The following is a 26,786-nucleotide window of genomic DNA, read 5'->3' as shown; positions in this document are numbered from 1 at the left end:
GTGCCCGCGCGTGTGACACCAGTCTGCCGTGCCACCGACAGGGCGAGCCACATGGTGACGCACCAGAAGAGCAAGCCCTTCTCCTGCTGCGCCCAGGGCTGCCTCAAGAGCTACTGCGACCTGCGCTCGCTCAAGCGCCACTACGAGTCCCACCACAAGCTGCCCTACCCGCCCGAGGGAGGGCAGCCCTTCCCCGCGACCTCCCCCGCCGTCGCGCGCTCCGAGGCCCACCAACCGCCTCCCGACGGGTGCCCCACCGACGCCAAGGCTCCGCTCAATGGCCTCGACCCTCCGTCGCACTGCCCCGACGACGATCCCACGACACGGTTATCGCCGCCGCCGCCGCCGCAGCAGCAGCAGCACCGGCCGACGGGCGACGCGGCACAGACGCTGGATTCCGCCGGCCTGCCGGACGACCCCGGGGCGTTTCAGCTGCGCGTCGTGAGCGTGACGGTCAGCGCCGAGTACACGGAGGGGGTTGCGGCGGCTCAGCCGGATGCCAGTTTCCTGCCGCTGCCGGTGGGCGGCCACGGCTTGCACCTCGCGCCGGCCATGCCACCGGTGCAGCCGGCGCCGCACGATTCCCAGAACCACGCTCCGCCGATGCCGCGGCAGCAGCAGCAGCAGCAGCGGCAGCCGGACGGCGTGGGCTCTGCGCGCACGCCGGAGCTGCTCTCCGTGCCCAAGCTCCCGGAGCCGGCGCGCCCCGCCAGCTGGCCCCACCCGGCCGCCAGCCAGCTCCTGCTGGCGCCCCCGGGCGAGCCCCCGCCTCCGCCTCCGCCGCCCCTCCCCCCGCCCGCGCAGCACGGCCCGTGGGCCGCGGCCTCGTTGACCCAGGGGGCCGGCGACCGCCTCCTGCCCTCGCTGCCCGCGGGCGCCGATGGGGCGGCTGCCTCCCGCAGCGGCCAGAAACTGGACTCGTTTGTGCAGGCGTTCGCCAAGAGGAAGCCGGCCGTGCCGGGCGCGGTGCCGAGCGGCGCGCCGGGCCCGCCGCTCCTCCTGTCGGTGTTCGGGGAGAGCGACCTCGGCGACCTCGGCGACCTTGGCGGTGGCGGCGCCGTCGCGCGGCGGGCGGCGGCCATGGAGCAGCTGTCGCCCGTCGGGGCGCAGCAGTTCACGCTGCCTTCCACGCACGGCTGTCACCAGGCGCAGCAGCAGCAGCAGCCGCCGCCGCCGCCGTACGCGCTGCAGGTGCAGGGCAGTCTCCCTGCACCGTTCCACAACCAGCAGCAGCAACAGCAGCAGCAGCCACACGATGCGTACAGGACACACGAGTTCCAGCAGATCCAACAGCAGCTCCTTCATCAGCATCATCATCACCCTCACCATCATCACTCGCACCATCAGCTGCAACAACAGCAGCAGCAGCAGCAACAAACTATGCAGACTTTGGAACAATCCTGGCAGCAGCAGCAGCAGCAGGTGCAGCAGGTGCAGCCAGTAATGGCGCAACACAAGATAGAAGCCATACAGCAGCAGCAGCAGCAGCACTTTCCGGCAATGTCCCTCCATCAGCAACCTCAGCACGGCTACCTCCGGCTGGCGCCACAGACGACGCAGGCGTTTGCGCCGGCGCCCGCAGAGCGTCCGCCGGCCTCCGAGTGCGGCGAGCCCCCGAGGCTCGGGAAGCCGGGCGAGGCGCGCCGCACGTACGGCGCGCACTTCCTGCAGCCGCCGGTGCTGGGGCAGCAGGCGCTGCGCCCGCCCCACGGCGGCGCCAAGCTGGCGCAGCAGCACGCGGCTAACACGCAGGTGCCTGTCAGTGTCTCGCCGGGGAATGAGAAGGGGATGAGCGAGTGAGGGAGGGAATGTATGTGCGTATGCTGAACTTCTGTGGCGCCGTACGGAGCCCACCATGCTAATCGGAGTTCCGGGGGAAGGGCAACAAACTCAACACGTAAAATAAATAGTGATCATTTTGAAGATTTGACAATGAACAAGATATGCTTAACACTAATGACCTGCTTACTAACCATCAAAACATGATCTGGTTTCCAATGTCTCTGTCTCGAGACATTGGCATAATTTGAACGTAGCCCCCATTACCCCCTGCCCACCAAAATGGAAAAGATTGTTGGAAGATAGTGAGGGCATATGTGTGTATGTTGAACTTTTTTCGCACTGTGCATAACCGACCGTGCTAATTGGAGGTGCAGGGGAAGGACAACAATCAGAAAGCGTGCGATGCTGTGACCGTTTTTGTTTGATGGATAGCCAAAAGCCACTGCGAGGATGACCGGAGTTTGCATGATGGTGTATGCTCCTTGACAAGAATGAGTGAGTTAGCGAATTTTGTGGGAGTTAGTGACTTGTGTGCGTGGACAGGCAGGCGGGCTGGCGAGCCATGAGGCGAGTTAGCGACGGAGAGACTCGGTGATTAATTTATTGAGTGGGGTGAAATGGTCAGTGAATATGGGAGTTGATGAAGTGGTAAGGTGAATGAGTGAGTATTTGAACGATGGTGAAAATTAGTCAATGAATGGGTGAATCAGTGAGTGAGTTAATGGGAGAGAGAATGAGTTGAGCGCCATTGGGCGCTGACTAACGACGTTGAGAAGCCCACCTCCACTGGACTGACCCACCCCAACTTGGACATCTGTGAAAAAGAGATTCATAGCTCATTAAACTCCTGCAGGATAAATGGGGGCACCACGGTGGCGAGATGTTATCTCCCTCGCCTGGTATACAGGAGGTCGTGGATTCGATCCCGATGCCGACCCTGACTCCTGCTGTATATTTGGAGTTTGCGTGTTCTACTTGTGGTCGTATGTATTTTCCCTCCCCCCCCCGTTTTTCCCTTTCATATTTAGAAACATGCTTAGAGTATTTGCCTGCTAGAAATGGCCACGTAATAAGCCACTTCGAGCTATGGGCCTTACCTGATAAAAATCATCTGGCGGCTTTAGAGGAAAGGGGGCGCCGTATTTTCAAAAATGCCGGATAATCACATCATTTAAAATAGCTTGTTTTTGCACATTATTGCATAACATTATGTTTTTAGGTGTTGTGTGTATGTGTTTTAGTGTTTTAAATGTTTTACTATATGAAATTGATATAAATAAATAGACAAAAATAAATATCCTACTGTTAAAAGTTACTGTATTTACCGTACTTACCACTCCATTATCGAAGACTCTGCATGAGGTGATGTACGTACTACGCTCTTGTTCCAACTACCGTGTGTTTGGCGATCGCCGGACTAGTACGGCCTTTGGAGCGGTTTTGCCGGTTTCGCCGGATCGGCCCCGAACCGCCAGATAATGTTGGAAGCCGGATAATCACGCACCGGATATGATCAACTTTTGTTGAGTTTATAGTTTTACGTACCTTCTATCACGGTCACCCATTCCTCATCCCTTGCACGCCTCTGCCATCTAAATAATTTCATCAAAAATAGTTTTGTTTGATTCTGATTCTGGCTTTGCTCGTGCGGCTCGTGCAGTTCCAGCCAGTGGCGGGCACGGCGGGGCCCGGCCCCATCTCCGTGCGCCACCTCCTGTCGTCGCGCCTCCTTGCCCTCTCCGCTCACCGTCCGTCGGCGCCGCCCGACGGCTCCGCGCACGGCCACACCTGGGCGCAGGTGAGTGTGGGGCCCGAGGCTTCGCACGTCCGGTATGGTTCCCTCTCCAACCAGCCAGATGGAAGTTGCCGTGTGGTTACAGAACACCGGGAAGTGAGTGTGGCGTGTGCAACTGTGGCGTGTGTGAGTGGTGTGTGTGACTGCAAGCTGCGGTTTGGCATGGAGATCTCGCTCTGAATCGGTCGAGTGGCATTATCTTTTCAACAGTTGCGTAACGCTGTGTGGAAGCTACCTGGCCTATCACTTCATGCAAAGCTCTGGGTCATCTCAGCCACAGCCCTCCCTTTTCTATGCTTGCAAAACGTGGAGCCCTTTAAAGGAACATCAGCACTGGTTTTAAGCATTCAGACTGCCCTGCGTACAATCAATCCTGGGTTTCACCAAACTGGGTTGTGTGAGGAGTTCACAAACCCTTGCAATATCTGGACACAAATCCCATGAGTATGCTCCTCCGGCAGATGAGACTGCATTGGCTTTGGCTGGGTCATGTAGCCCGCATGCCCAGCCACCGCATGCCCAAGCAGCTTCTGTGTGGCCGCATAGAGGGGGATAAACAGGTGCGGCACGGTCTAGAGAAGAGATGGACTGATGCGGTACAGGAGGATGTGGAGCTGAGTGGACTTGCCTAATGCCAGTACCAGCTGTGTCAAGATGGGCCTCTGTAGAGGAGGCTTGTAAAGCATGCTCCTGGACAGTTGGAGGCAGTCGCCCTGCAACAACAGCAGAGGGTGGAGAGAGGAGCAACCTTCACAACAATGAGTGTCGGGTGGATAAAACACAGCAAGTTGGCACAGTGTGGAGCACAGGTGGTGCATCTGCCACCAGTCATCTCAGTCAACCCATAATACCTGCGTCTGTCTCGTGACAGGCACAGCGAACCGTCCTCACTTAATGTAATGGCCTAAAAGTGCACCTAGCCTGGCACAAACTCTGTTGTTGTTGTTTTGTGACTGCAGAGCGTGTGTGTGACCGTTGCACTTATCTGCAAATGTGCTGACAAAGTTGCAAGTGACCGCATCCTACGACCTCATCACGTGACTGCGTGACTGCGTCACGTGACCGTGCCGTGTGCAGGGCCTGCAGAACTCGGTGCCTCCGCTGCCGCCACACCATAAGCCGACGTCTCCCGACAGGTGGAGTGAAGCGCCCTCTGCACCATCGCATCACCCCTGTCCGGCTGTGGATAATGTCAGCTGATAATGGTTCTGGGCTTCTCCTAGATGGACTCCGCTTTAAATGGGTGCCTGGTATGGTGCTGTAAATGTTAGCACAGGGGAGACAAAGGGGAGTGAGCTCCACGTATTAATTTGGAAGCGTCCGTCTGTGTGTATGTGGGGAGCAGTAGTGTAGCGGTTAGGGAGCTGCGCTACGAACCAAGCGACACAGCCAACAACAGTGACGATTATCTGAACCCTGTCCTAGGCCTCCTCTAGGTCGACTTGGCCTCAAATGAGTACCTTGTGCGGTGTGTCAAAATATCGCCACTAGGTAGACAAAGGTGATGGCCACCCACTCCTTCGTGTGCCATGCCGGACTTAATAGGTGCTCGCTAGCAGCACTTGCCCCAACAGGCCATTGAGACGTTACCGGGGGATCTTTGTCTTTGTCTGCGTGCAGCGTCTGGGTGGCTGGCGATGGCATGGAACGTGCGGCCCTGGCGTGCGCGTTGTGTGGCCGTGCCTTCCGCAGCCTCCCCGCGCTCAACGGTCACATGAGGCTGCACAGCGCGCGGCCGCCCGCCCACGCCGCCAGGGTGAGAGATCGGACACCGCCACCGCCTCCATTCTCATCGCCCGCTGTTCCCCCCGTCGCCGTCGCTCGCGCTCACCGTCGTCCCCGTCTCGTCCTTGGCAGGATACGGACGGCACGAGAGCCCTCGCCGTCGCGGACGCGCAGCCCCGTGGCCTCGAGCCGGCGCTGCCGGCGTCCCTGCCCGTCCTCGCCGCCCCCCTCCCGCTTTCCCTGCATGCCTTGCACACAGGCGGAGAGGGCGACGGGAATGGCGTGGTCGCCGTGAAGGCCGAGCCCGAGACGCCACCCGTGTCGCCGCCTGCCGAGAAGGTGGCGGCGCCGCCCAACGGGGACCCCTGCGCGGTGAGGTTTACGCATCGCACCCGACGCACCGCGCCCATACCACACCGCACCCACCGCACCCAACGCACTGCACCCATACCACACCGCATCCCACCGCATATTGCAGGGCTGCACCTTTACTTCTTAATATTTAATATAAATTGCCATCCTTCCACCCGCTAGGAGACCCTCGGCCTCAAGAGCCACCCAGGAACGATTCCGGGCCTCGCGATCGGCAACGGGGGTGGCGCTCCCGGCTCCACCGTGACCCCCACCGCCCGCACCACCGACACGCAGCAGCAGCAGCAGCGCAAGCAGCGGCCGCGGCCCCAGCCGCTCATCCTCCCTCCGGCGGCGGCGGCGGCGTGCGGGGCACCCCCACCGGGCCTCGGGGGGCTGCCCCCCCAGCAGCAGCCGCCCCCCTCAGGGGGGCTGCCCCAGCCGCCGGTGCTCTACCAGAGCCAGCTGCGCTCGCCGCGCCTCGCCGACCTCATGGAGCGCTCCCCGCTGGAGCCGCCGCCCTACACGCCGCCGCCCATGCTGAGCCCCGTGCGCCAGGGCTCGGGACTCTACTTCTCCACGCTGCTTTCGGCCTGTGCCGGCGGGGGCGGCGGCCCGGGGCCTCCGCCCTCGCTACTCCTCACGCCCAAGGCGCCGGCGACGCCGCGAATCCTGCTCAGCCGCTCCAGTGAGTGGCTCTTTGGCCCACGTCGTCGTTCCATTGCCGAGGTGGAGGCCGTGCGGAGACATGAAGACCGCAAGATGTCGCAGCGACGCTAACGCTCGCCGCGTGTGTACTTGCGGTGTGATGGCCGTGCGTGCAGGCAGCTTGGAGAGCTCTGGACCTTTTTCCTGCTACGGAGACGACTCCTCCATCAGCATCGAGCCGTGAGTTGCTCCGCCCATGTGTTCATTGCCCCTTGTGTGCATGTGTGCGTGTGTGTGTGTGCATGTGTGTGTGTGCATGTGTGTGTGCGTGTGTGTGTGCATGTGTATGTGTGCATGTGTGTGTACATGTGTGCGTTAGTATAGCAGTTAGTGCCCGGCGCTACGAACCCGGCTACACGAGTTCGATTCTCGCTCACGGCCAACACCAGTGACGATTATCTGAACCGATCCTGGGCCTCCCCTAGGTCAACTCAGCCTCAAATGAGCAGTTGGTATGGTGTGTAAACATCGCCGCTGGAGAGACAAAGGCGGCCGGGCATGGTGTTGGCCACCCACCCCCTCGTCTTCCGTGCCAACCTAGGTGCTCGTTAACAGCGCTTGCCCCAAAAGTTTGTTCAGGCTATACAGGGAACCTTTTTCTTTGTCTTTGTGTCTCTAGGTGGGGAGCGGTGGCGCAGTGGTAAGCACACTGCGCTACAAACTCATCGAGCTGAGTTCGATTCCCGCCCATGACCAATAACAGTGGCGAATATTTGAACCGGTCATGGGCCTCCCCTAGGTCGACTCAGCCTCAAATGAGTACCTGTTGCGGTGTGTGAATATTGCCACTGGGGAGACAAAAGCGTCCGGGCGTGGTGCTGGTCACCCACCTTCTCGTGTGACCTTCCTAGGTGCTCGCTAACAGCGCTTGCTCCAACTGTCTATTAAGGCTATCAGGGCGATCTTCGTCTGTGTATGCCATTGTAACGCTTACGAGTTCATTGTGAGTGCGGATGCCTGTGTGTCAGCTGATTGCCTAAACTTCTCGCCCCAAACAACCTGTAAGACCACGCACGTTTGGGGGGGGGGTGGGAAATCTTCTTTGCCTTTGTTTAGGCGCATCAACATCGGCACGCGGTTCCAGGCGGAGGTGCCGGGGCTGTGCGAGCGCGGCGGGCCGGGCGGCACGCACGGTGCCGACTTGCTGTGGCAGCCGTGGCCCTTGCTGGAGGACGACGCGGCCACGCAGCGCCAAGGTGCCGCTCCCACTGCCGCGGCCCTCGCACCGAAACCGCCGGAACGACTCACCGCAGCTGCGCACGCGCCCGCCGCACTCGCAGTCCCTTTCCGTTGTCATCGTCACCTTTACTCTTAGTTTTTTCGGTAAAGTCACGTACGTAAAAAATGAAATAAAAATTAATAAAAATTAAATAATTAAAAATCACGACGTTTCGGAGGCAACACAAGTCTCTGTCATCAGGTGGGACCGTCACAGCCAGATTTGCTGTATCAAGTGAGGCAGGGATTCCAAGATAACTTCCAAAATAACTTGCATCTTGGAATCCCTGCCTCACTTGATACAGCAAATCTGGCTGTGACGGTCCCACCTGATGACGGAGACTTGTGTTGCCTCCGAAACGTCGTGATTTTTGATTATTTTATTTTTATTAATTTTTATTTCATTTTTTACCTACGTGACTTTACCGAAAAAACTAAGAGTATGAATCCTTGCAGTCACGGAAGCTTCAAATCTAGAATCGTCATCTTCATTATTTTTCCGTTTTTTGTTGTTGTTGTGGCAAGAACACAAGTCGCGTACAAAGCGTCGATGGTTTCTGCGGGAGGGTGACAGAAAAAGCGCCGCGGTGGGTGGGGGGGGGAGAAAAGGGTCAGGTCAGGGGAGGAAGTAAGCATCATTCTATGGGGAGATCGGGTGTGGGGACAGGGGTGGAAAAGACACAGGCTCTAGATCGTCCAACATACACGTGTCTTCATGTGTTGGGGTGACAACCGATTTTTCTGGGTTTTGTTTTTTACGCAGGAGGAGAGTCTCAACTCTTTTTCAGGAGCGTGCCGCTAAGTTAACACGATGGGCACGTGTCTCCCGATTGAGCAATTAGCCGGTAATTTTTTTAAAACTTGGCCTACTCTTTCATGTCCACCTTAAATCGAACGTGGTGCACTTGATGGTCAATGCACTCGCAGTATCAATCAAGGCGGTCTGCCCCATCGGAACTCCGAACCTCTGCATCGAGTGGTGAACGCTCTGCCACTGGGCTACGTCACCGCCCTCACCCACACTCAGGTTCTGTTACAAACTTTAGTTTCATATTCTTGGTTCTTTCGGTAAAGTCACGTAGAAGGGAAATAATAAAATAATACAAATTTTACTATAAAATTCTCACGACGTTTCGATTGCAACACAAGCAATCATCATCAGGTGTGAAAAGTACAGCAAGAAATGTTTAGCTGAAGTGGGAGAGATTATTTTATTATTTCCCTTCTACGCAACTTTACCGAAAGAACCAAGAATATGAATCCCTGCAGTCACGAAAGCTATTAATCGAAAATTAAACTTTAGTTGATACGGAGCCTCGGAGTGTCACCCTCGCGCTAACAAGTATAAACATTCACAAATTGTCGGTTTGATTGGGCCCTCTTTGACGAATGTTGGGAGTGCGATTCTTCTTCCGTATGGCTGATGATGTAAATACAGAGCAACAACTACGATGTCTCGTTCAGGTGGTCAAGTCAGACAACCGCGTCAGTCGATTCGCAGCAGGGTGGCTCCACAAATGAGGCAACCTCCGTCAGCATTTAAAAAAATCATTCCTTGTCATGCACGTGGGGTGTCACCTTGAAGGTAGTTTTAGAAATATGGCTGATTTTCGGTAATGGCTTGGCATGTGCACACAGATAAAAACGAGTGTGTTTGTGAGTACGCGCATCACAATGGTAGTTGAAGCGTTTTCTATTTCTTTTTAAGAAAGGTGAACAGTCAAAATGGATGGTCAACATGACATTCGCAAGGACACCAGGTGGTTTAGGGAGGCCTTCATCCAGCATTAATTGTTCATGGCTAATGATGGTGATGATGATGATGATGACCGCTCAATTGATTGGTCTGTATTGCTTTATGTCGATATTGATTCCCTGCATCGTTAAAGTGTGTAAAATGGAACTGCCCTGCTGAGCAGCAACATTCAGCGATTGCCACTGATAGAGCCTTTTGCTCAGGTCTGGTTCACGCCATGCGTGTTTTAATATTTACCGAAAAAAATAAATGTGCATGTTTTTGTTTACGTGAGCGTAGGCAAGGCCCCTATTTAAACAGCTTGGAATGTTGGGACTTCCCCCCTCCCATGGGAAGTTTCGCCTCTCACGTGCCGTGTGAATGATTGCCATGTGAATGCCATGCGATTGCCGTGTGATTCCGAATTCGATTCTTTATTTATATACGTTTCACTTCTTTCGTGCCGTCCGTAGCCAACCGTGCTAATGGGAGGTGCGTGGCAGGACGACAAACTAAACACAAAAAGCAGTTCTAGAGATATGAGTTTTCTCGCGAAATCAGTTTTCATCCCATGAGCTTCATCGGAGGAATCCGATGAGCCGTGAAGCTCTTTTTTCACAGATGTACGGTAGGATCGCCATGTACATGGCGTGCGGTTGCCGTGTTAATTGCGCGCGCGGTCCTCCCTCTATACCCCCTCCCCCCCCACCCCCCAGTGGAGCAGCTTCTGGCACTGGCTTCGTCGAGTGCCGTGCCGGGCGGCGGCACGAACCGCGAGCTGGCGCTGCACGTGTTGCACCAGGCGCGCGGCGACGTGCTGGTGCGTACCGGCGTGGGAAGACAGGCAACTATTTGTAGCAATCTATTTTTATTTACTAGGTAAGGCCCACTGAGCTATATAGCTCGGTTTTTCAGAAGCGACCTGGCCACAAATCATAGCTCAACAAAGTGGCTTAACATGCGTAAATGTATAGCAGCCAAATACTATAGACATGTTGTTTCTAAATGTGGAGGGAAAACCCAGAGGAACCGGAGAAAAATACACACGACCACGGGAAGAGAGACAAGAAAACTCCAAATATGCAGGCATCAGGGTTGGGACCGAACCCACAACCTCCTGCAAAACAGGCGAGGGATAAAAACATCTCACCACCGCAGCGTCCTATCCAGCAGTGGCTTGCAAACAGAGGTTGCAATCGGGTACCCGATACCCGTACCCTACCCGATACCCGGCTACCCGTACCCGGCTGGGTACGGGTACGGATAAGCCGTGAGTCACTGATGAGTAACCGTTTGTCACTCATTTCCCAACGTCTTGTCTCTTCTCACAATTCAAGTTCCTAGAATCAACCCACCCGCGCCTGCAACATGTCTTCATCCCAGAGGTCGCAATTGGGTACCCGATTGCGACCCTGGTGCGGCCGGGTACGGGTAAGGAATCAAAACCCGTTTGCGACCTTTGCTTGGCAATGGGCTGCAACGTGTGCCTCCAGCAATGTGTGCGTCCTCCCGCAGGCCGCCTTGAAGACTCTGCTGTCTGGAGAGGTGACGCCATGGCAGGGCCCTCACCTGCACGGGTACCACTACGCAGGTGCGCGCACGCGAGCGGCAAGCCACGGCCACGCGCGGGGCTGAGCGGCACGCATGACCACTCTGCACATGTCACCAGACCGGCTGTGGTGTGGCAACCGCTCAGATTTAGTTTGGTGGGGACCACAATGCACTTCTTCAGGAAATGCTGTTGCTGTTTTTTGCATATCCACAGAGGCCGTGTGCTCTGCACTGCACAGCGTACACACCCGGTGCAGCGCACGTAATCACACAGCGTGTAGACACAAGCGCAACACGCATGCACAACCACGGAGCACAACCACGGAGTACAACCACAACCATCCACATGGCCGTGCACACGACACGGCACACAACAACATCTTGCACAATCGTACAGTGCACACAGTACCAACACACACAATCACACACACAAGCACACACAGCTGCACAGCATATGCAACTATAGAGCACGCAAACACTGCCACACAATACACAGACACACACAACCACACAAAGACAAAGATACCTCGTGTATCCTTGACAGAATGTTAGCAAGCACTTATGACGGCCGGCACGGCACGTGAGGGGGTGGGTAGCCAGCACGATACCCGGCCGCCTTTGTCTCCTTATCGGCGATGTTTACACAAAGCACCAGATGCTCATTTGAGGCTGAGTCGACCTACGGGAGGCCCAGGACCGGTTCAGATAATCGTCACTGATGTTGGCCGTAAGCGGGAATCGAACTCGGGTCGCTGTTTTCGCTGCGCAGCGTGCTAACCACGACACTACTGCACACACAACCACATGCACAATCATTGACAGATATTATCTCACGAACAGTACACGGTTTAAATTCGACTGGTCTTCAACAATAAACTGTCCCAGATGCCCTACCGACACCGCAAACACACCAACACATATTTTGGGATTATCAGAGATTCTATCAAGTGATCAGCTATCATTTTAATCACATTCAAAGTTCACAACTGATTCCCAACCCTGCCATTTTTCATTTCGGACTCAAAACCCCCCGACCGACAAAATATACCCAACATTCGAATTTCAAACTTTTAATGCAAGCGGCCGAGAAAGCCATCATTTACCTGGTAAAATAAAAAAAAAGTTGATAGTTTAATCTCTGCGATGTATCTCTGAGACACCTTGAGACGCCATGTCCATTGAGGTGTTGTCGTGTCTGCGTGCGTGCGTGTGAATATGCGCGCACAGGCTCGGACAGCTGGAGCAAGCAGGAGAAGAAGCAGTTTGTTCGCGCGATGATGGCACATGACAAGGACTTCCTGCTGGTGCAGAAAGTGGTACGGAGTGGCCCGGTGGGGGAGGGGCAAGGGGGGGGGAGCAAGGGGGGGGGAGGAAGGGGGGGGGGAGCAAGGGGGGGGGAAGCAAGGGGGGGGGGAGCAATGCGACAGGAGGAGAGACACGTAACGTTGCAGCGGGAGAACGAAGGACAGAGAGAACGAGCGGGGGGTTGTGGATGTTACTCTGACATCGCTGTGCTTGTCCTCCGCTTTGCTTCCATTATTTTTATTTTAAAATTAATCAAATTGGTTCACCAGGAAAAGGCCAGCGAGATTAAAGATCTCGAAGAAACAGGCGGTCTCCCAAAACGTCTGAACCACTCGGTCACTTTTGAAAAATGGGACTCTCCTTGTCTCTCGAGTTCTCGTCTGGTTATGAGCAAAATCAACTAAAAAACTAGAACAGACTAAATGAGGTGTCGAAGGAGAGCACTACAAACACCGGCGCGGTGGAGATCGCGCTCCTCCACCCCGCGAGCCACAAGCCGCCCCTTTGATCAGGACCTCGTCTACCCCATGTCTAGCGGACGTGAAGGTGGACACGTTGAAAAGAGAGCTCCCCTGAATATTGGTGGCAGCGATGTTTAGGTTTGTGTATAGCATCGTCGGTCATTCAAATTGCATCTCAAAGTCGCCGAGGAACCGCAGACAAGCGGGAAAGCAGCCAGGCGGTGACGCGGTGCCAACAATTGTCCAAGCTGTACGGACGGTCCTCGATATTTTAAGTTGTTTTCAGCCAATTGATGATGGCAGTTTATACAACAGGCGATTTTGCCGTTTGCTCGAGCTAATGGTGACTTCTTTAATCTGGGTGGATATTTCCACAACCCACGAATTAATTAACGATTGGATTTGCACACGCAAACATACTATTCATATGCAGTACTTATACAGGCACACATGCCGTACACGCACGCACACATACAAGACAAAGACCACCGTTGAGGAGAATGCTGTTTGCAAGCACCTATTAAGGCCTGTACGGAGCACGAGGGAGTGGTGTGGCCAAGCTACATGCCCTGCTGTATTTCTCTCCCCAGTCAGTGGTGATGTTTACACATAACAGCAAATGCCACTGATGCTAGCACCACATGCATATGGAGATATACACTCACTCACACGCACGCCTATTTGCACACATACGCACACGAGTTCTCACATGCACATGTGGCTATACAAAAAAAATAACTATATTTATTTACAAAGGTAAGGCCCACTGAGCGGCGATGTAGCTCTTTTTCAGAAGCGATCTGGCCACAAATGATAGCTCAATGAAGTAGCTTATCACGTGGAAATTTATAGCAGCTAAAATAATCTCAATGTATATGTTTCTAAATGTGGAGGGAAAACCCGGAGAAAAATCCAAGCAACCACGGGGAGCACATGCAAACTCCAAATATGCAGGCGTCTGGGTCGGGATCGAACCCAGGACCTCCTGTATACCAGGCAAGGTAGTTAACATCTCGCCACCGTGGTGCCCCATACACACGCATGGGCGCGCACACGCCCCGACACATACGTACACGTACGCACAACGTGCACACGCGAGCGTACACGACCAACGCAGAGAGACGCGAGCGCGTAAACTAAGAGGGAATGCAACGTAGGGTTAATGCTATTTATATTTTACGATTGTTAATTAATCAATAATGAATACACTTCAAACACTTTGCTAATTCGTGCTCATTATTTATTCAACAATCAATATGGCTTGAGCCCATAGCTGGTGCGATGTGAAATGAAGGGGACCGGGGCCTTCCCTTAAATGGATACTCTCGCAGCAATTACCGCCTGCACTCCCGATCCAGCTGCCACTGCTCTTTAGCAAACTCACAGAGGTGCCCGAGCAACGACAACAAATCAGAAAGAAAAAAAACTCAACACATTCGTCAATAACACCGTGGCCTTAAGGATATAAAACATGTAACAGGCGACATTTTGGTGGGCAATGGTCCTTCATCGAAGGCAACAGAGAGGCCATTTGAGAGAAAGGGCTACGAAGGGTGGGAGATTGCACTTCACTCCATGGGGCCAGATGAGAATCACATTTTCTAGAAATGTTTCGCAGCAAATCAGGTGGCCTTTTAGAAAGCTCAATAGAAAAATAATGAGCGTGGTTGAAGGGATGGTGATTGATCCGCATAAGAACCTTACGGCAGCAGAGGCGACGGTGGCACCAAGATGATTGCAATGGAATTGTTCTGCCGTGAGCCCCCCCCCCCCCCGTGCGAGAGAGCCCCTCAGTATCAGAATGTTTATTTACATTTTTTTTATTGAGGCAATGCGCGGGCCCCTTACATCACGTTGTGTGCCGCACGTACACACCGTCAACATCAACTCAACCGGTTATGAAAAGCAGGCGATAGAAAGATGGGGTGCGGACTCGCTGCCCCAACCCGAGAGGGGTAAGGGTAGTTTTTTTAAGTAAGGGGGAGGGGATGACTAGGGGAGGGAGGGAGGGAGGGAAAGAAAAACATGAGAGGCGACCTGGACGAGCGTATTTATCTTCCACCCCTCCGAGTCCGGCTCCCGTCGAGTCTGTAGGGGTTATACTCCTGTCTCCCGACCCTCCATCCGGCTGAATTATTTCAGAAGGGGATCATTTGGCCTCGAATTCCCCCTCCTTGCCCTTGAGCTTATACCAAGGTGTGCTCGAAGCATACTGTACCACTGTTTCCAGGAAGGTGGTTCGTGGTTCTTCCAATTAACCAAAATAACGTTCCTGGCTATAACATTGAAGGTTTGGAGGAGAGCGTGTTGATGCCTTGAGCCCGCGGGAGGCTTTGATATCCTCTATTGATGGGAATAGATCTGTGCCACGTAAGTCATTAAAAAAAACCACGCGCAATCTTGCCGTAAAGCTTCGCCACATCCGGGCAATACCAGAAGGCGTGGAGATAATTCTGCACTGAACCTGGAGGACATCTAGGGCAGTCTGGTGATATCTTCATACATTTCCCCCTGCTCTCGTTACTTAAGTATACCCCATGCACAAACTTCAATTGAGTTTGAGGGAAGGAGCTCTTGGGCCTGCTTTAGGAGCTCAACTTATCCTATTCCGAGTCTGCGGTGTGATCTCGTGGAGCGCAGACCTATCCCACAACTTCTTAGTGACTGGTCTCAAGACAGGGTTTCCCCTTTCCCTGGAGCCAATAAGCCTCGGATAGGCTATATTTATCTTTAGGAGTCTCTAACCAATTGATAATTGGGTGAATTAAAATCCCTAAGTCCTTGTCCAGGGATTTCACTATTGCATCCCTAATTTGGCGGTATCTGAAGACTGTGGGATATATTTAATTCGCACCTCTTCAAAGGGTAACACCCCATCCGTCCAAAGATAATATATTTCCTTTATCCTATCCAGGTCGAGGCCTTAACAGCAGTCCCAGCGTCATGACCTTTCCCCCCTATCGTGAGTAAAGGGTTACCCAGTATTGTCGACCGCCCTATGGAGACGGGGTTCGCAAGTAGGCTTCTCATTCCCTACAGCTTGCCCGAGTCGAGGTGACCGCCCACAGCGTTTGTGTCCCTCGCGGTCTGGTCTTGATACTTGCCAGCGCAGATCCCTCGAGGGAGCATGGTCTAGCCGACTCTTGCTCCCAGCACTTGGCAATTACTTGCTCCTGTGTGTCGTACCAGCCCTGTGATATTGTCGACAATCTGGGAGGGCCAGGCCGTCCTAATCTAATGGCTACGTGAGGTGGGAGTAACCAATGCGCGCAGGTTTGTAGTTCCGTATCAATGAAATGATCCTGGAGTGTAACGTCGCAAAGAAGGTCTTCGGTTATCTGAGTGGGGACCATCATGAGGTAAAATCATTAGGGAAGGATCATCATTTTCATTAGATGTCCTCTGTTATATCGAGAAAGGGGGGTGTCTGCCCAATCAGCTAGCAGTGCAGATGTTTTCTGAAGTGCCTTGCAGTGAAGTTGATCGAAACAAGCAAATTCAGGGAAGAGGGCACCATGAGTCCGAGGTCTCTGATATGGTATGGAGAACATTTCATTGGGAGCAGGTCTTCTGGAGGTTTGGGAGATACTGCTGATAGGGGCATTAATTCCGATTTTGTTACATTTAGCAGAATCTTTACTTAGACTGGAGGACGAATTCGTTGAGCTATGAACTAACTCAGCAATTGGCCAGTCAATTTTTATATTTGGAATACGATGCCGGCAACACAACTGTCTGCTCTTCTTCAAATGACGCCACAGTGGACATTTAACGTTCACTGTGAAGCAGAGCGTCATGTGGTTAAGTGGGAAAACACCTCCCATCTCACGGCTTTAGCGATCGCTGTTCTGCGGCTTGGCTCACTGAGATGGTGTTTGCCAAACACGTCCCCGTGGGCTCGACTATTCGGCGACTGACCGCGCGATTCCCCGCCACGTCGTAACTGCACTGCTCGTGATGATGCTGCTGCTGCCGTAGAAGAACGCACACGGTGTCATCTTGTCTCTATCTTGTCTCCCAAGTGGCCCATCGCGGGTCCTAGTTGACTCGGTATTTCCAGCACAGTAGGGTGGGGGCACAGGTGGTGCATCGGCCCAGTCATCTCAGTCAGTCGACCCATGGCACCTGCTGGGTCTGCCCTGTGACCTCCTGCCAGCGGACGTTCGACACTTCACGTGGCCTCAACGTGCACCTAGCCTGGCACAAGCGCCGTGGTGATGTCACCGCCGTCATATTACAAACCGTGAACCAAATCCTATTTTTCTCATTTGCCTTTGAGTTTGCGGATCATGGATTTGCCGATTGCGGCTATTTTCAAGAACGTAACCCCTGCCGTGGTGGGAAAGGGTTTGGTGTACACCCGCGGTATTAACCTTAGCGGTGGGCTCAGCGTAAATCCTGCGGTTAAAATCTGCCAGGCCACGAGCAGCAGCGAGCTAAAGCCAGGACGATCCTGGGAGACTGCAGGCTGATGATTAACGCTTAACAGAGTTGGTACTTACGCTAATAGCAAAAAACACCACCGCTCGGTCACACGCGTGAAACAAGACGAATTTCCAACACCTCACACCAGGCCAACCTTAAGTGTCCTCCCCTGAGATATTCCTGTGATACCCCTCTGTTAAAAGAGAGAAATCATGGGAACTAGCACCGTATTAAAAGTCCGTGGCAGCTCCACCAGTGAGTCCGCTTTCTCTCTGCCTTTTAACCGTCGCAGTCGCAACACTCTTGTAGCCGCTGTCAGCATGAGTGGAAAGCAGTCGAACAGTTTTGGTGTTTTCTATTCATTAACAATGTTACACCGGACAATCCCTCGAGATGGAACGAATCATTTGCAAGGGCCTCCAGTGCTGTCAACTGCCATTTATAGAGAATCCATAATGGCACTTGTATGTACATTGGAAATCTATGACTTTTACAGTTTGCATTTATACAATGCATACCGCACCCAATTAAACACAAAACCAAACACATAAATCCCAAAAATAATGGTGAGCACCACAGCTCCAAACAGAATGCTTTTATAGCTGTAACAGTTGCACATGTCGTGCCGGTGATTTGTGACTAAAGATTTTGGTGAGTTGAGCTGAAACGCCTTCACGAAGCAGTGGCTGGATAAGAAGATGGCGGCTTGGAGTGACAGGCCCAGGTGATAGATGGTGGCACCAGTGACCGGCACAGCACGCAGCAAACAGCTGGCAGCAGCTGGCAGCAGCTGGCAGCAGCAGCAGCAGCAGCGGCAGCAGCTGGCAGCACTAGTAGCTGGAAGGCAGGCAAGCAGCAGTAGCAGGCAGGCAGGCTGGCAGGCAGCATCGCCGTTACATTGAGCAAGCACTGGTACTCATGTTAATGTACAATTATTGTGAGTACAGTAAGATGTTTTCCTTTAGATCTTCAGGATCGACCAGAGGGTCACACAAGCAGTGAGGTGCCTGGGTGGCTCAGAGATCGGAGCGCTAAGCTGCTACTGCTGAGATCCTGGGTTATCCAGGCACCTGCCTTTGGTTAAACCGGGTTCTCAATTTCTGCACGAAAAAAACCCACCACCTTCAATTGAGCTCTGTGCTTAATTTTACTGAATTCCACCTCTGATAATGAAAAATATCGATTTCATTGTCTTGCGATGAACATTGCTCTTGGTGGGGAAGTGTTGCCCCCTAATGTGCAAATCAAGTCACGTGACGGCATCTCAGGAGGTGGCTCTGATATCCACTTACGTGGGCCGTTCTCTAACACGAAAGCTCTGCAAGAGTTGGCTACTTTGACCCAACGATATGACGCTGATGGTGCAATTGGGGATATATTTACTAAACAACAGGAGTGGGAGACCCCCTGCTGCTCCCACGGTGGAGGAGCGGATTGGTTGCCTTGCACCGTGACACACTCGGGGTGGGAAGTAACTGCCTGGGGTCACGCGCTCGCCTGTTCCGGCGACACGGACTTGGAGTGACCGTCGGACTCACTTCCCCCGTGCCTTCCAGCAGCCAAAAGCAGCCAACAGTAGCTCCGTGCCGGGCGTGATGATGCGGCGTGGCACCACCGCAACGCACACGCGCGTACGTTCACGTGTGTGTGTGTGTCGAGCGGCGGGGTAGCAGTGTGCGCTACCATGCTGGCAATTTTTTTTAAATCGGTTTTGGGTGATGCTTTTTGCGTTTAGCTTGTCCTTCCCCTGCACCTCCGATTAGCACGGTTGGCTACTTACGGTGCGAAAGCAGTTCAACATACTTACGATTCCTATCCTAAACATTCGTGACGACCGATTATGATGCATGAACGTCAGTGCCGGGGAGACGGCATGGCTTGTGCTAACACCACGATCCTCGTGTGCCATTCTAACCCTTAATGGATTTTGGTGAGCAGCACTTCCCATCCACAGTCTACAAAGATCAACAAGGGAGGACGACATCTGTGTGTGTGCATGTGTGTGTGTGTGCACGCGTGCGCATGGTGGGGAGCGGTAGCGCAGTGGTTCGTGTGCCGCGCTCCTCTGCAGCCTGAGTTCGATTCCCACTCATCGGTGACGAATATCTGAACTGGTCCTGAATCTCCCCTTTGTCGATTCGGCCTTCAAGTAGCTACCTGGTGTGGTGTGTGTGCACAACGGCGGCAGGGCGTGTTGCTGGCAACCCACTTCCTCAAGTGCTGCGTTGAATTAACAATATTTCTGCTCGCTAACAGCCCCAACAGTCTGTTAAAGGCTATAATAGGGGATCGTTGTGTGTGTGTGTGCCTGCGTGCGTGCAGGTGAAGACGAAGACCATGGCGCAGTGCGTGGAGTACTATTACAGCTGGAAGAAGCTGCTGAGACTCGACCGCAAGCACAGCGCCCGGCACAACGAGGGGGGGCACCAAGGGAACGCGGTAACAGCCACGCGCCCCCCCCCCCCCCCCCAACGCACACAGTAAACATGCAACGTTGGGCCAACGTTGGCCTGTGGTTGGAAGTTCTAGACCAAAGTTGGCCCCATGATTCCATGTTTACCAGGCACACAGACAAAGATCCCCCATATAGCTTTAGCAGACTGTTGGGGCAAGTGCTGTTAGCGAGCACCTATAAAGGCTGGTACGGCACACGAGAGGGTCGGTGGCCAGCACCACGCCCGACCGCCTTTGTCTCCCTAGTGGCGATGCTGACACACCGCACCAGGTACTCATTTGAGCATGGTCAAGCATGGTCAGACACGCGCACTCACAAACGCTCGCACGCTGAGCACATAAAGATTCACATCCCCACAACCACAGAGATCAGATGAATTGTCACAATTTCGATAAAAGAATATTTAAATTTTCGTCCAATTATCACCGTCTCATTTGTATTGTATGTATGTAAATTGCCTGTTCTGTACAATTTTGTTTGCTGCATTAACATACTTTTGACATGAGTTTATTGTCCACGTATAATTTGTATAAATCCTCACTAATTAATTCCCACACCCATGGCTCGATGCACGTAAGAATAAATTTCAGTTTTAATCAATGCATCGTTATGTGCCCAATATATAAACGCGCACACTCGCGCCGCCTTGCGAGTGCCATTCGCGAGCACCTATTAAGGCTGCGACGGCGCACGGCGGGGCTGCGGTGGCCACCCTGCGTCCTCCCGAGCGATGACAGCCACCACCATCTTCCTCCTCTAGCTGCAGCCGGTGCTCGGCGGTGGCGGCGGTGGCGGCGGCGCTGCCAGCGAGGGCGCCTCGGAGGAGGCGATGAGCCGAAGCGGGGAGGAACGCCCGCAGAATGAGGCGGACGCGCTGGGAGGCATCCCGGGGGGCGCCCCCCCGGTACCGGCGGCGCGGCACGCCGCCGTCACGCGCCTCGCCCCCTCCTTCCCGTGCGACGTCGTGGGCTGCCGGGCTGTGAGTGACCGCACGCCAACGCCTTCCTCTCCCTCTCCCCGTCCACCGCGGCGTTGCCCGTCTCTCCCTCGTTCTCCCGGGGCCGCCGCGGACGTGGGCCCCGCGGCTTCGCGTCACGTGGGCCCCGCGGCAGCGTGCGACCCACCGCTCGCTCCCCGTGTTTGTTCGTCGCTCAGGGCACCTTGGCTGGACTAATTGGGGTGCCAATACCGCGTTTCTAGTTTAAGCCCACTCAGTCGCTTGTCAATGCAAGGGCCATTTTCAGTGACAAGCGACTGATTTGTGAACGTGTCGCAGGGAGCGGTGGCACAGTGGTTAGCACACTCGGATTAGCAGGGTTGGCTACGTACGGTGCGAAAGAAGTTCAACGTACGTGCATACGCTACGTTACGAACCCAGCGACGTGAATTCGATTCCGGCTCACGACCAATAACAGTGGAGAATATTCTAACCGGTCATGGGCCTCCCCTAGGTTGATTTAGGCTTAAGTGAGTACCTGGTGCAGTGTGTAAACATCAGCATGAGGGAAACAAAGGTGGCTGGGCGTGGTGTTGGCCACCCACCCCATCGTGTGCCATGCTGGCCTTCATAGGTGCTCGCTAGCAGTACATTCCCTAACCGTCTGTTCAAGGTTATACGGCAGAGGTCGCAATCGGGTACCCGATACCCGTACCCTACCCGATACCCGGGTACGGGTAGGCCGTGAGTCACTGGTGAGTAACCGTTTGTCACTCATTTCCCAACGTCTTGTCTCTTCTCACAATTCAAGTTCCTAGAATCAACCCACCTGCGCCTGCAACATGGCTTCATCCCAGAGGTCGCAATCGGGTACCTGATACCCGTACCCTACCCGATACCCGGCCGGGTACGGGTAGCCGGGTATCGGGTAGGGTACGGGTACCCGTTTGCGACCCTGGTGCGGCCGGGTACGGGTAAGGAATCAAAACCCGTTTGCGACCTCTGCTATACGGGAGGATCTGTCATGGTTCTTTGATGGCCCGCCAAAGGTCTTTGAGAGAGCCATTTGGTCCCATCCCTGCTGTAAAGCTTTCTGCTGTTCTCTCTCATTGTCTCGAAGAGCTGTTTCTCATTGCCCTCATTTTAGGAAAAATGCAATGTGGTCCAAGATTGCATGTCTCGGGGCACGATTAGCTGTAGGATGGACAAGACCACAAACCATTATTTTCTGTAGGCTCAGCATACGACAACCATTGATTTCTTGAAAGACGTTCATCATTCCGCTTATAACTTGAGAACGAACAGCAGATGAAACTATTTGTCAAAACGTAGAAAAAAATCTGCCTGGCAAAATTGCGAGTTCGTTTTTTTTGTTTTGCCAGGATCGTGACATGACCTGGAGAGTGGCCACAAAGGGTTTAATCGGTGGTGCGATTGCTCTCCGGACACATCTATGACATTACAGTGCCCTCTGTTGGTGCGTTGCGAGAGGTCTGTCCGTCGCTCCGCTTTTAACTCGAGAACCAAAAGTAGCGCGAGGGTGAGCCTCGTGCTTCCGTGGTCGCCTTCCTGCGTCGTACACGGCCGTGGTGACAAGATGGCACTGAAGCTGCCACCGAAGTTCGTGTTTTTGGCAATGCAAATGACACGGCTAATTTGGAGCTTTCGTGACTGCAGGAATTACTCTTTGGTTCTTTCGGTAAAATCACGTATAAAGAGAAAAGAATAAATTAAATACTAGCATGCTAGTAAATAATGTATTATTTATTAAAATAATAAATGAAATACTAGCATGCTAGTATTTAATTTATTATTTTCTCTTTATACGTGACTTTACCGAAAAGAACCAAAGACCAAATGACACGGCTTTGCTTTGCTGCTCACCGTGAGTGCCGGGGAAATAGCATCGTACTGTCGTGCGTTGGCATTTTTTTTCGGGTTTTAAGGAACATGCGCCAGAAAAGGAAATCATCATTGTAGTTTGTTTCTCTAACCGGGCAAGAGTCAGGTGCGTTGCCACCTTAGCGCCCTAGCGCAGTGTAATTGCCGTAACTTTCAGGATGGCACCCATGCACTACAGAGCGGTGCAGGCAAACTCCTGCCTTGTAGTGTAACGCTTTTTAAACAAAGCTTCACACCTTTTCCAGACAGCCCGAAACTCACAGCCGAAGTACGTCGCTGCAAGGCGAGAGTCCTTCGTTGCCTGCGCCACTTGCTCATTGGCAACACGGCGATCACGCGATACGTCCATCGCGTCAAGATGCTGCTGCTGCCGCTGCTGCTGCTGCCGCTGCTGTTGCTGCCGCCCCTCTCTCACGCCGCGTGCCGCTGTCTCTCTTTGCTCCGCCCGGCCCCTGACCACAGCAGAGCTTCGCCTCGAAGCAGGCCCTCAACGGGCACGCCCGCGTGCACCTGGGCCTCGTGCAGCCGCCCCCGCGCGCCATGGCTCGCCCCCGCGGCCGCCCGCTCGGCTCCGGCGCCGCCAAAATCGGCGCCGTCACCGCTGCCGCCGGATCGGGCGGGGGGGTCGGAGGGAGCGGCAGCAGCGGCAGCCGGGGCGGCTCCCCCACCGCGTCGTCGACGCACAGCGGCGACGCCGAGCTCCTCGCCGTGTTCCCATGCCGCGAGTGCGGAAAGTACGTGTGTGTGTGTGTGCGCACGCGCACGCACACGCAGATCAAATACAGACACAGATTCCCCCGGAGAGCCTTTCACAGACTGTTAGGTCAAGTGATGTTCACGAGCAGGTATTACAGACAGCATGGCACACAAAGGGGTGGTGTGGCCAACAGCATGCCTTGTAGCACTTGCACTAAGCAGTTTGCTACTGCTCCCCACACATGCGTACACATACATATAAAGAGAAAGATCCACCGTGTAGCCTTAAGAGAATTGGGGCAAGTGCTATTAGCGAGAAACTATGAAGGCTGGCACACCACACGAAGGGTGGGTGGTCAGCACCATGCCCAGCTGCTTTTTTATCTCCAGTGGCGATGTTTACACTTATTTGAGGCTGAGTCGAACTCACGTCGCCGGGTTCGTAGCGCAGCGTGCCAACACGTGCTAACACGTGCACACACACGCATGTACCGTGAGGCAACGTAGCCTTAGACTCGACAGCGAGTCCTAAACCAAGACATTACGCGTGCAGCATAATAATGCGTTCAAACCTCATTCATTTATTGATGAAGAATTCTATAAATACAAATAGAGAGAAACGTGTAAATATACATTTGTATTAAATTTGAGTGATACATCAAATAACTGACTGAAGAAGCTGTGATGTTTTGACTCAAATAGGGGAAATAATTTATTTGGGTTTCTTTTTAAAATATGCAAATATATTTCACATGCCGCTAATGCTGCTGAAAAAAAGCGTAAAATGTTAATTAAAATTAAACGTGACACAAAATGAGTAAATGGTACTTGGGTGTGAGCTCAAAAGTGCCACTTTTATAATAAGTTCTGGTAATTAGACCATATTTTTAATGTCTGTTTATAAAAGTTGCACCTCTTGAAGAGCTATCACAATATATTGCATTTGATAATTGAGCCAAAAGTGTAAATAATTACTCATTGGGCAAATCTTGTTTGTAGTATACAAAAACTAAGAGTGATGCCGATGTAATTGCACGTACAATATTAAGGGCAAGACAAATATTGAAAGTAAATTAACATTGCTTTTGTAAAACAATAGCATGCTGCCCTCTTATTTGGGTGAAAATTTAGCTAAACGATTTATTCTTTGCAAATTTGACATTTAAAAAATGAAAGTAAAGTATGTACATTTTATTATACACTTTGTAAAAATATTGAAGGGAAGAGAAATTAATATTTATTTACATATTTGGACCAAATTTTTAATGAAACAGAATGCAAAGCAATGTTATTTTTAACCAAATTTGGCCAAATGTTCATGTACATTTTTTTATAACATCTGAAAATAATGCACGTATATATTATTTAAAAAAATATGAACATTGAAGATTATGCTAAGAGTAGTGTATGGAATTAATAATTGGACCAAAATGCGCAAATTTTTGGCCACAACTTAACCAACTTTTTTATTTCGTTTTGGATATAAATTGGAACAAAGCATTCACGTATTATAATTATTGCAAATATCAGAGATACATCAATAAAATGTCGTATTTTGATACTTGGGTCAAAATTGGGAGAGAGAAATATGATATGATAGTCATTCTTGGAAGAAATTGGGCAAAACATGTTTTTAAATATGTAAAATGTTTCATTATGTTTTTGGAAAAAACCTAAGAAATCATAAATCACGTCATAACAAGATACATTCTGAAGTAAGTCAATAAACATTGAATTGCATAATTGGGCCTAACCCATTCTTGGCAAATATTTTACCATTTTGTTTTCATAAACAAACGAAAAATAATGTCTTATTTAAAAAAAATCTAATATTGGACATGAGACAATCATTATTGCATTTAATGTGTCAATATAATGGGTACAATGCGGAGCTACTGATCATTTTTGGCCAAATTGAAAATTACGTCTTGTGTTTAGACAAAATTTACATTTATGCATACACGGTTTATAAAAGTTGTAACTTTTAAAAATATGCCCTGAGCAGAGCGCATGTGCGTGGTGCGCGTTTCTCGTCATCTGCCCTCGGACACGAGACTCACCCAACCTCGCTTCCCACCAGGGTGTTCTACAAGGTGAAGAGCCGCAACGCGCACATGAAGTCACATCGGCAGCAAGAGAAGCCAGACAAGCAGAGTCAACAGAAGCAGCACGAGCAGCAAGAGATGCAGCAGAAACAGCAGCTGCAGCTGCAGCAACAGCAGCAGCAGCTGCAGCATCAGTTTCTGGAGCAAATGCTGGATGGTTCGAATCATACTCCTCGGCCCCCATCACTCCTGTGTCCCGCCGCCCCAGACCTTTTCCTCCCATCCATGTGACCTCACCAGGCTTGGCAGATCAGCTGGGAGCTTGGAGAAGAGACGGAGCGATCCCTGGAGGGAGCTCCGTGAAGGATGGGGGGGGGAGGGGGGATGGAGGGGAGAAGGAGCTCACTTGCGTGGAGAGGCAGTGAGCGACGCAAGGGCAGTTGGGAGGCAGGGGGGGCGGTGGGGATGGTGACGAGGGGCTGCACCAGCAAGAGGAAGCGAGGGGCAGTGGGGGGGGGCAGTGATACAGGCTCCCCCAGGTGGGATCACACCTGGAACACCAACTCAACCTCGGCCGTATCTCGAGCCGTAGGACTCGCGTACCCTCGCTTCCCGTGTGCCAGTTTCCCTCCGCCCGAGATGTAAATTCGGCATCGTGCGCATGTTGTGCTGCTGCTGCTACTGCTGCTGCCGATTGGCAACGTCCGTGCCGGTGGAAGACGCCAGGCTGCGGCAGTGAGGGCCGCCTGCCGTTGGGAGGCCTGTGGTCAGCATGAGTGCTTTTACACGATTAGGTATTGAGCTGTTACTTTCATTGTGTTGGGTTTTGTCCCTCGAAGGAGAACGATATCACACCGCGCTGTACATTGCTGTTTTTGGCCGTGGCTGTTTTTGCCGCTCGTGCGTGCGTTTCTATGCTTAGGTTAGGGTGGGTGATAGTTTGTACGTAGGTGGAGTTTATATGGAGTTGAGTTTCTTTTGTAGCTATGGAATCCATGCACTTTGGTACTTTTGAACAGACTTAACTGTGGCAGTTTCTGTACCCCCCGACTGTGATTTCATGCAGTTTTTATTTGAGTATTTTTTAAGAAAAAGATTTTAAAAAGTGAATAGGTTGAGCACCGACAGTGTGCCTCTGCTCCAAGGCGGCGACAACTCTGAATGAGACTCTAATCTCTCAATCCTGCGCCTCCCACTAACACCTCTGTCTCTTTTAGCAACTTTCTCTCTCCCAGCAAATATTTTTGTAAATTCTCCTTCATTTTCTCTCTCTCTCTGTTCACTACCTTCCCCCTTTCTCTCTCCCACCCACTTTCAGGCTCTCTCTCTCTCTGCTGGGTGTTCGTGCCAAACGTCCTCTGCTGCTGTGCTATGCTTGAGTACGTGTGTCGTGTTTGTGTATTACCTGCCTGTGTGCCGGTACAGCATGAGGGAAGTGTGGTTGTTGGGCAAGGGATATTTTTAGGATGTGGGGAACGTTTCTGGGCACCGGCTGAAATGCAGGGTGAGATTGGCCATTGTTGGGTAGGGGTAAAGGTGGCATGGCGTGGGGTGGTCCAGTGTCCAGGCACCTCATGAGGGTCAGGGCGGCCTGGGAATGGATGCCTCAACCCAGCTGTGTCCCCCTTGAGTGTGGCCTCGTCACAGTTCGAGACGTGGCACGGTGCTATGTGCGGCAGCTGGAACAAGCAAAAA

General features: G+C 52.7%; 1 protein-coding gene across 1 annotated transcript in view; it reads left to right on the top strand.

Annotated features, from left to right (window-relative positions):
- LOC133347199 (zinc finger protein 541-like) overlaps positions 1 to 26,786 on the top strand; it is a 73,661-nt gene extending 46,875 nt beyond the window's left edge. The window contains exons 5-19 of the mRNA XM_061559278.1: positions 42 to 1,752; positions 3,443 to 3,580; positions 4,655 to 4,713; positions 5,198 to 5,333; positions 5,435 to 5,674; positions 5,837 to 6,341; positions 6,478 to 6,541; positions 7,418 to 7,557; positions 10,031 to 10,134; positions 10,830 to 10,905; positions 12,093 to 12,181; positions 19,379 to 19,495; positions 20,272 to 20,490; positions 22,816 to 23,084; positions 25,127 to 26,786. Coding sequence (XP_061415262.1) covers positions 42 to 1,752; positions 3,443 to 3,580; positions 4,655 to 4,713; positions 5,198 to 5,333; positions 5,435 to 5,674; positions 5,837 to 6,341; positions 6,478 to 6,541; positions 7,418 to 7,557; positions 10,031 to 10,134; positions 10,830 to 10,905; positions 12,093 to 12,181; positions 19,379 to 19,495; positions 20,272 to 20,490; positions 22,816 to 23,084; positions 25,127 to 25,382 — 4,123 coding nt within the window. The 3' untranslated portion in view covers positions 25,383 to 26,786. The remainder of the gene's footprint in view (positions 1 to 41; positions 1,753 to 3,442; positions 3,581 to 4,654; positions 4,714 to 5,197; positions 5,334 to 5,434; positions 5,675 to 5,836; positions 6,342 to 6,477; positions 6,542 to 7,417; positions 7,558 to 10,030; positions 10,135 to 10,829; positions 10,906 to 12,092; positions 12,182 to 19,378; positions 19,496 to 20,271; positions 20,491 to 22,815; positions 23,085 to 25,126) is intronic.

This window comes from Lethenteron reissneri, chromosome 25 (genome assembly GCF_015708825.2).
Source record: "Lethenteron reissneri isolate LAM-NWPU_2019-01 chromosome 25, ASM1570882v1, whole genome shotgun sequence".
Classification (NCBI taxonomy): Eukaryota; Metazoa; Chordata; class Hyperoartia; order Petromyzontiformes; family Petromyzontidae; genus Lethenteron; species Lethenteron reissneri.
Note: the sequence above shows the minus strand (reverse complement) of the source record. Positions and strands in the feature narration are given on the sequence as shown.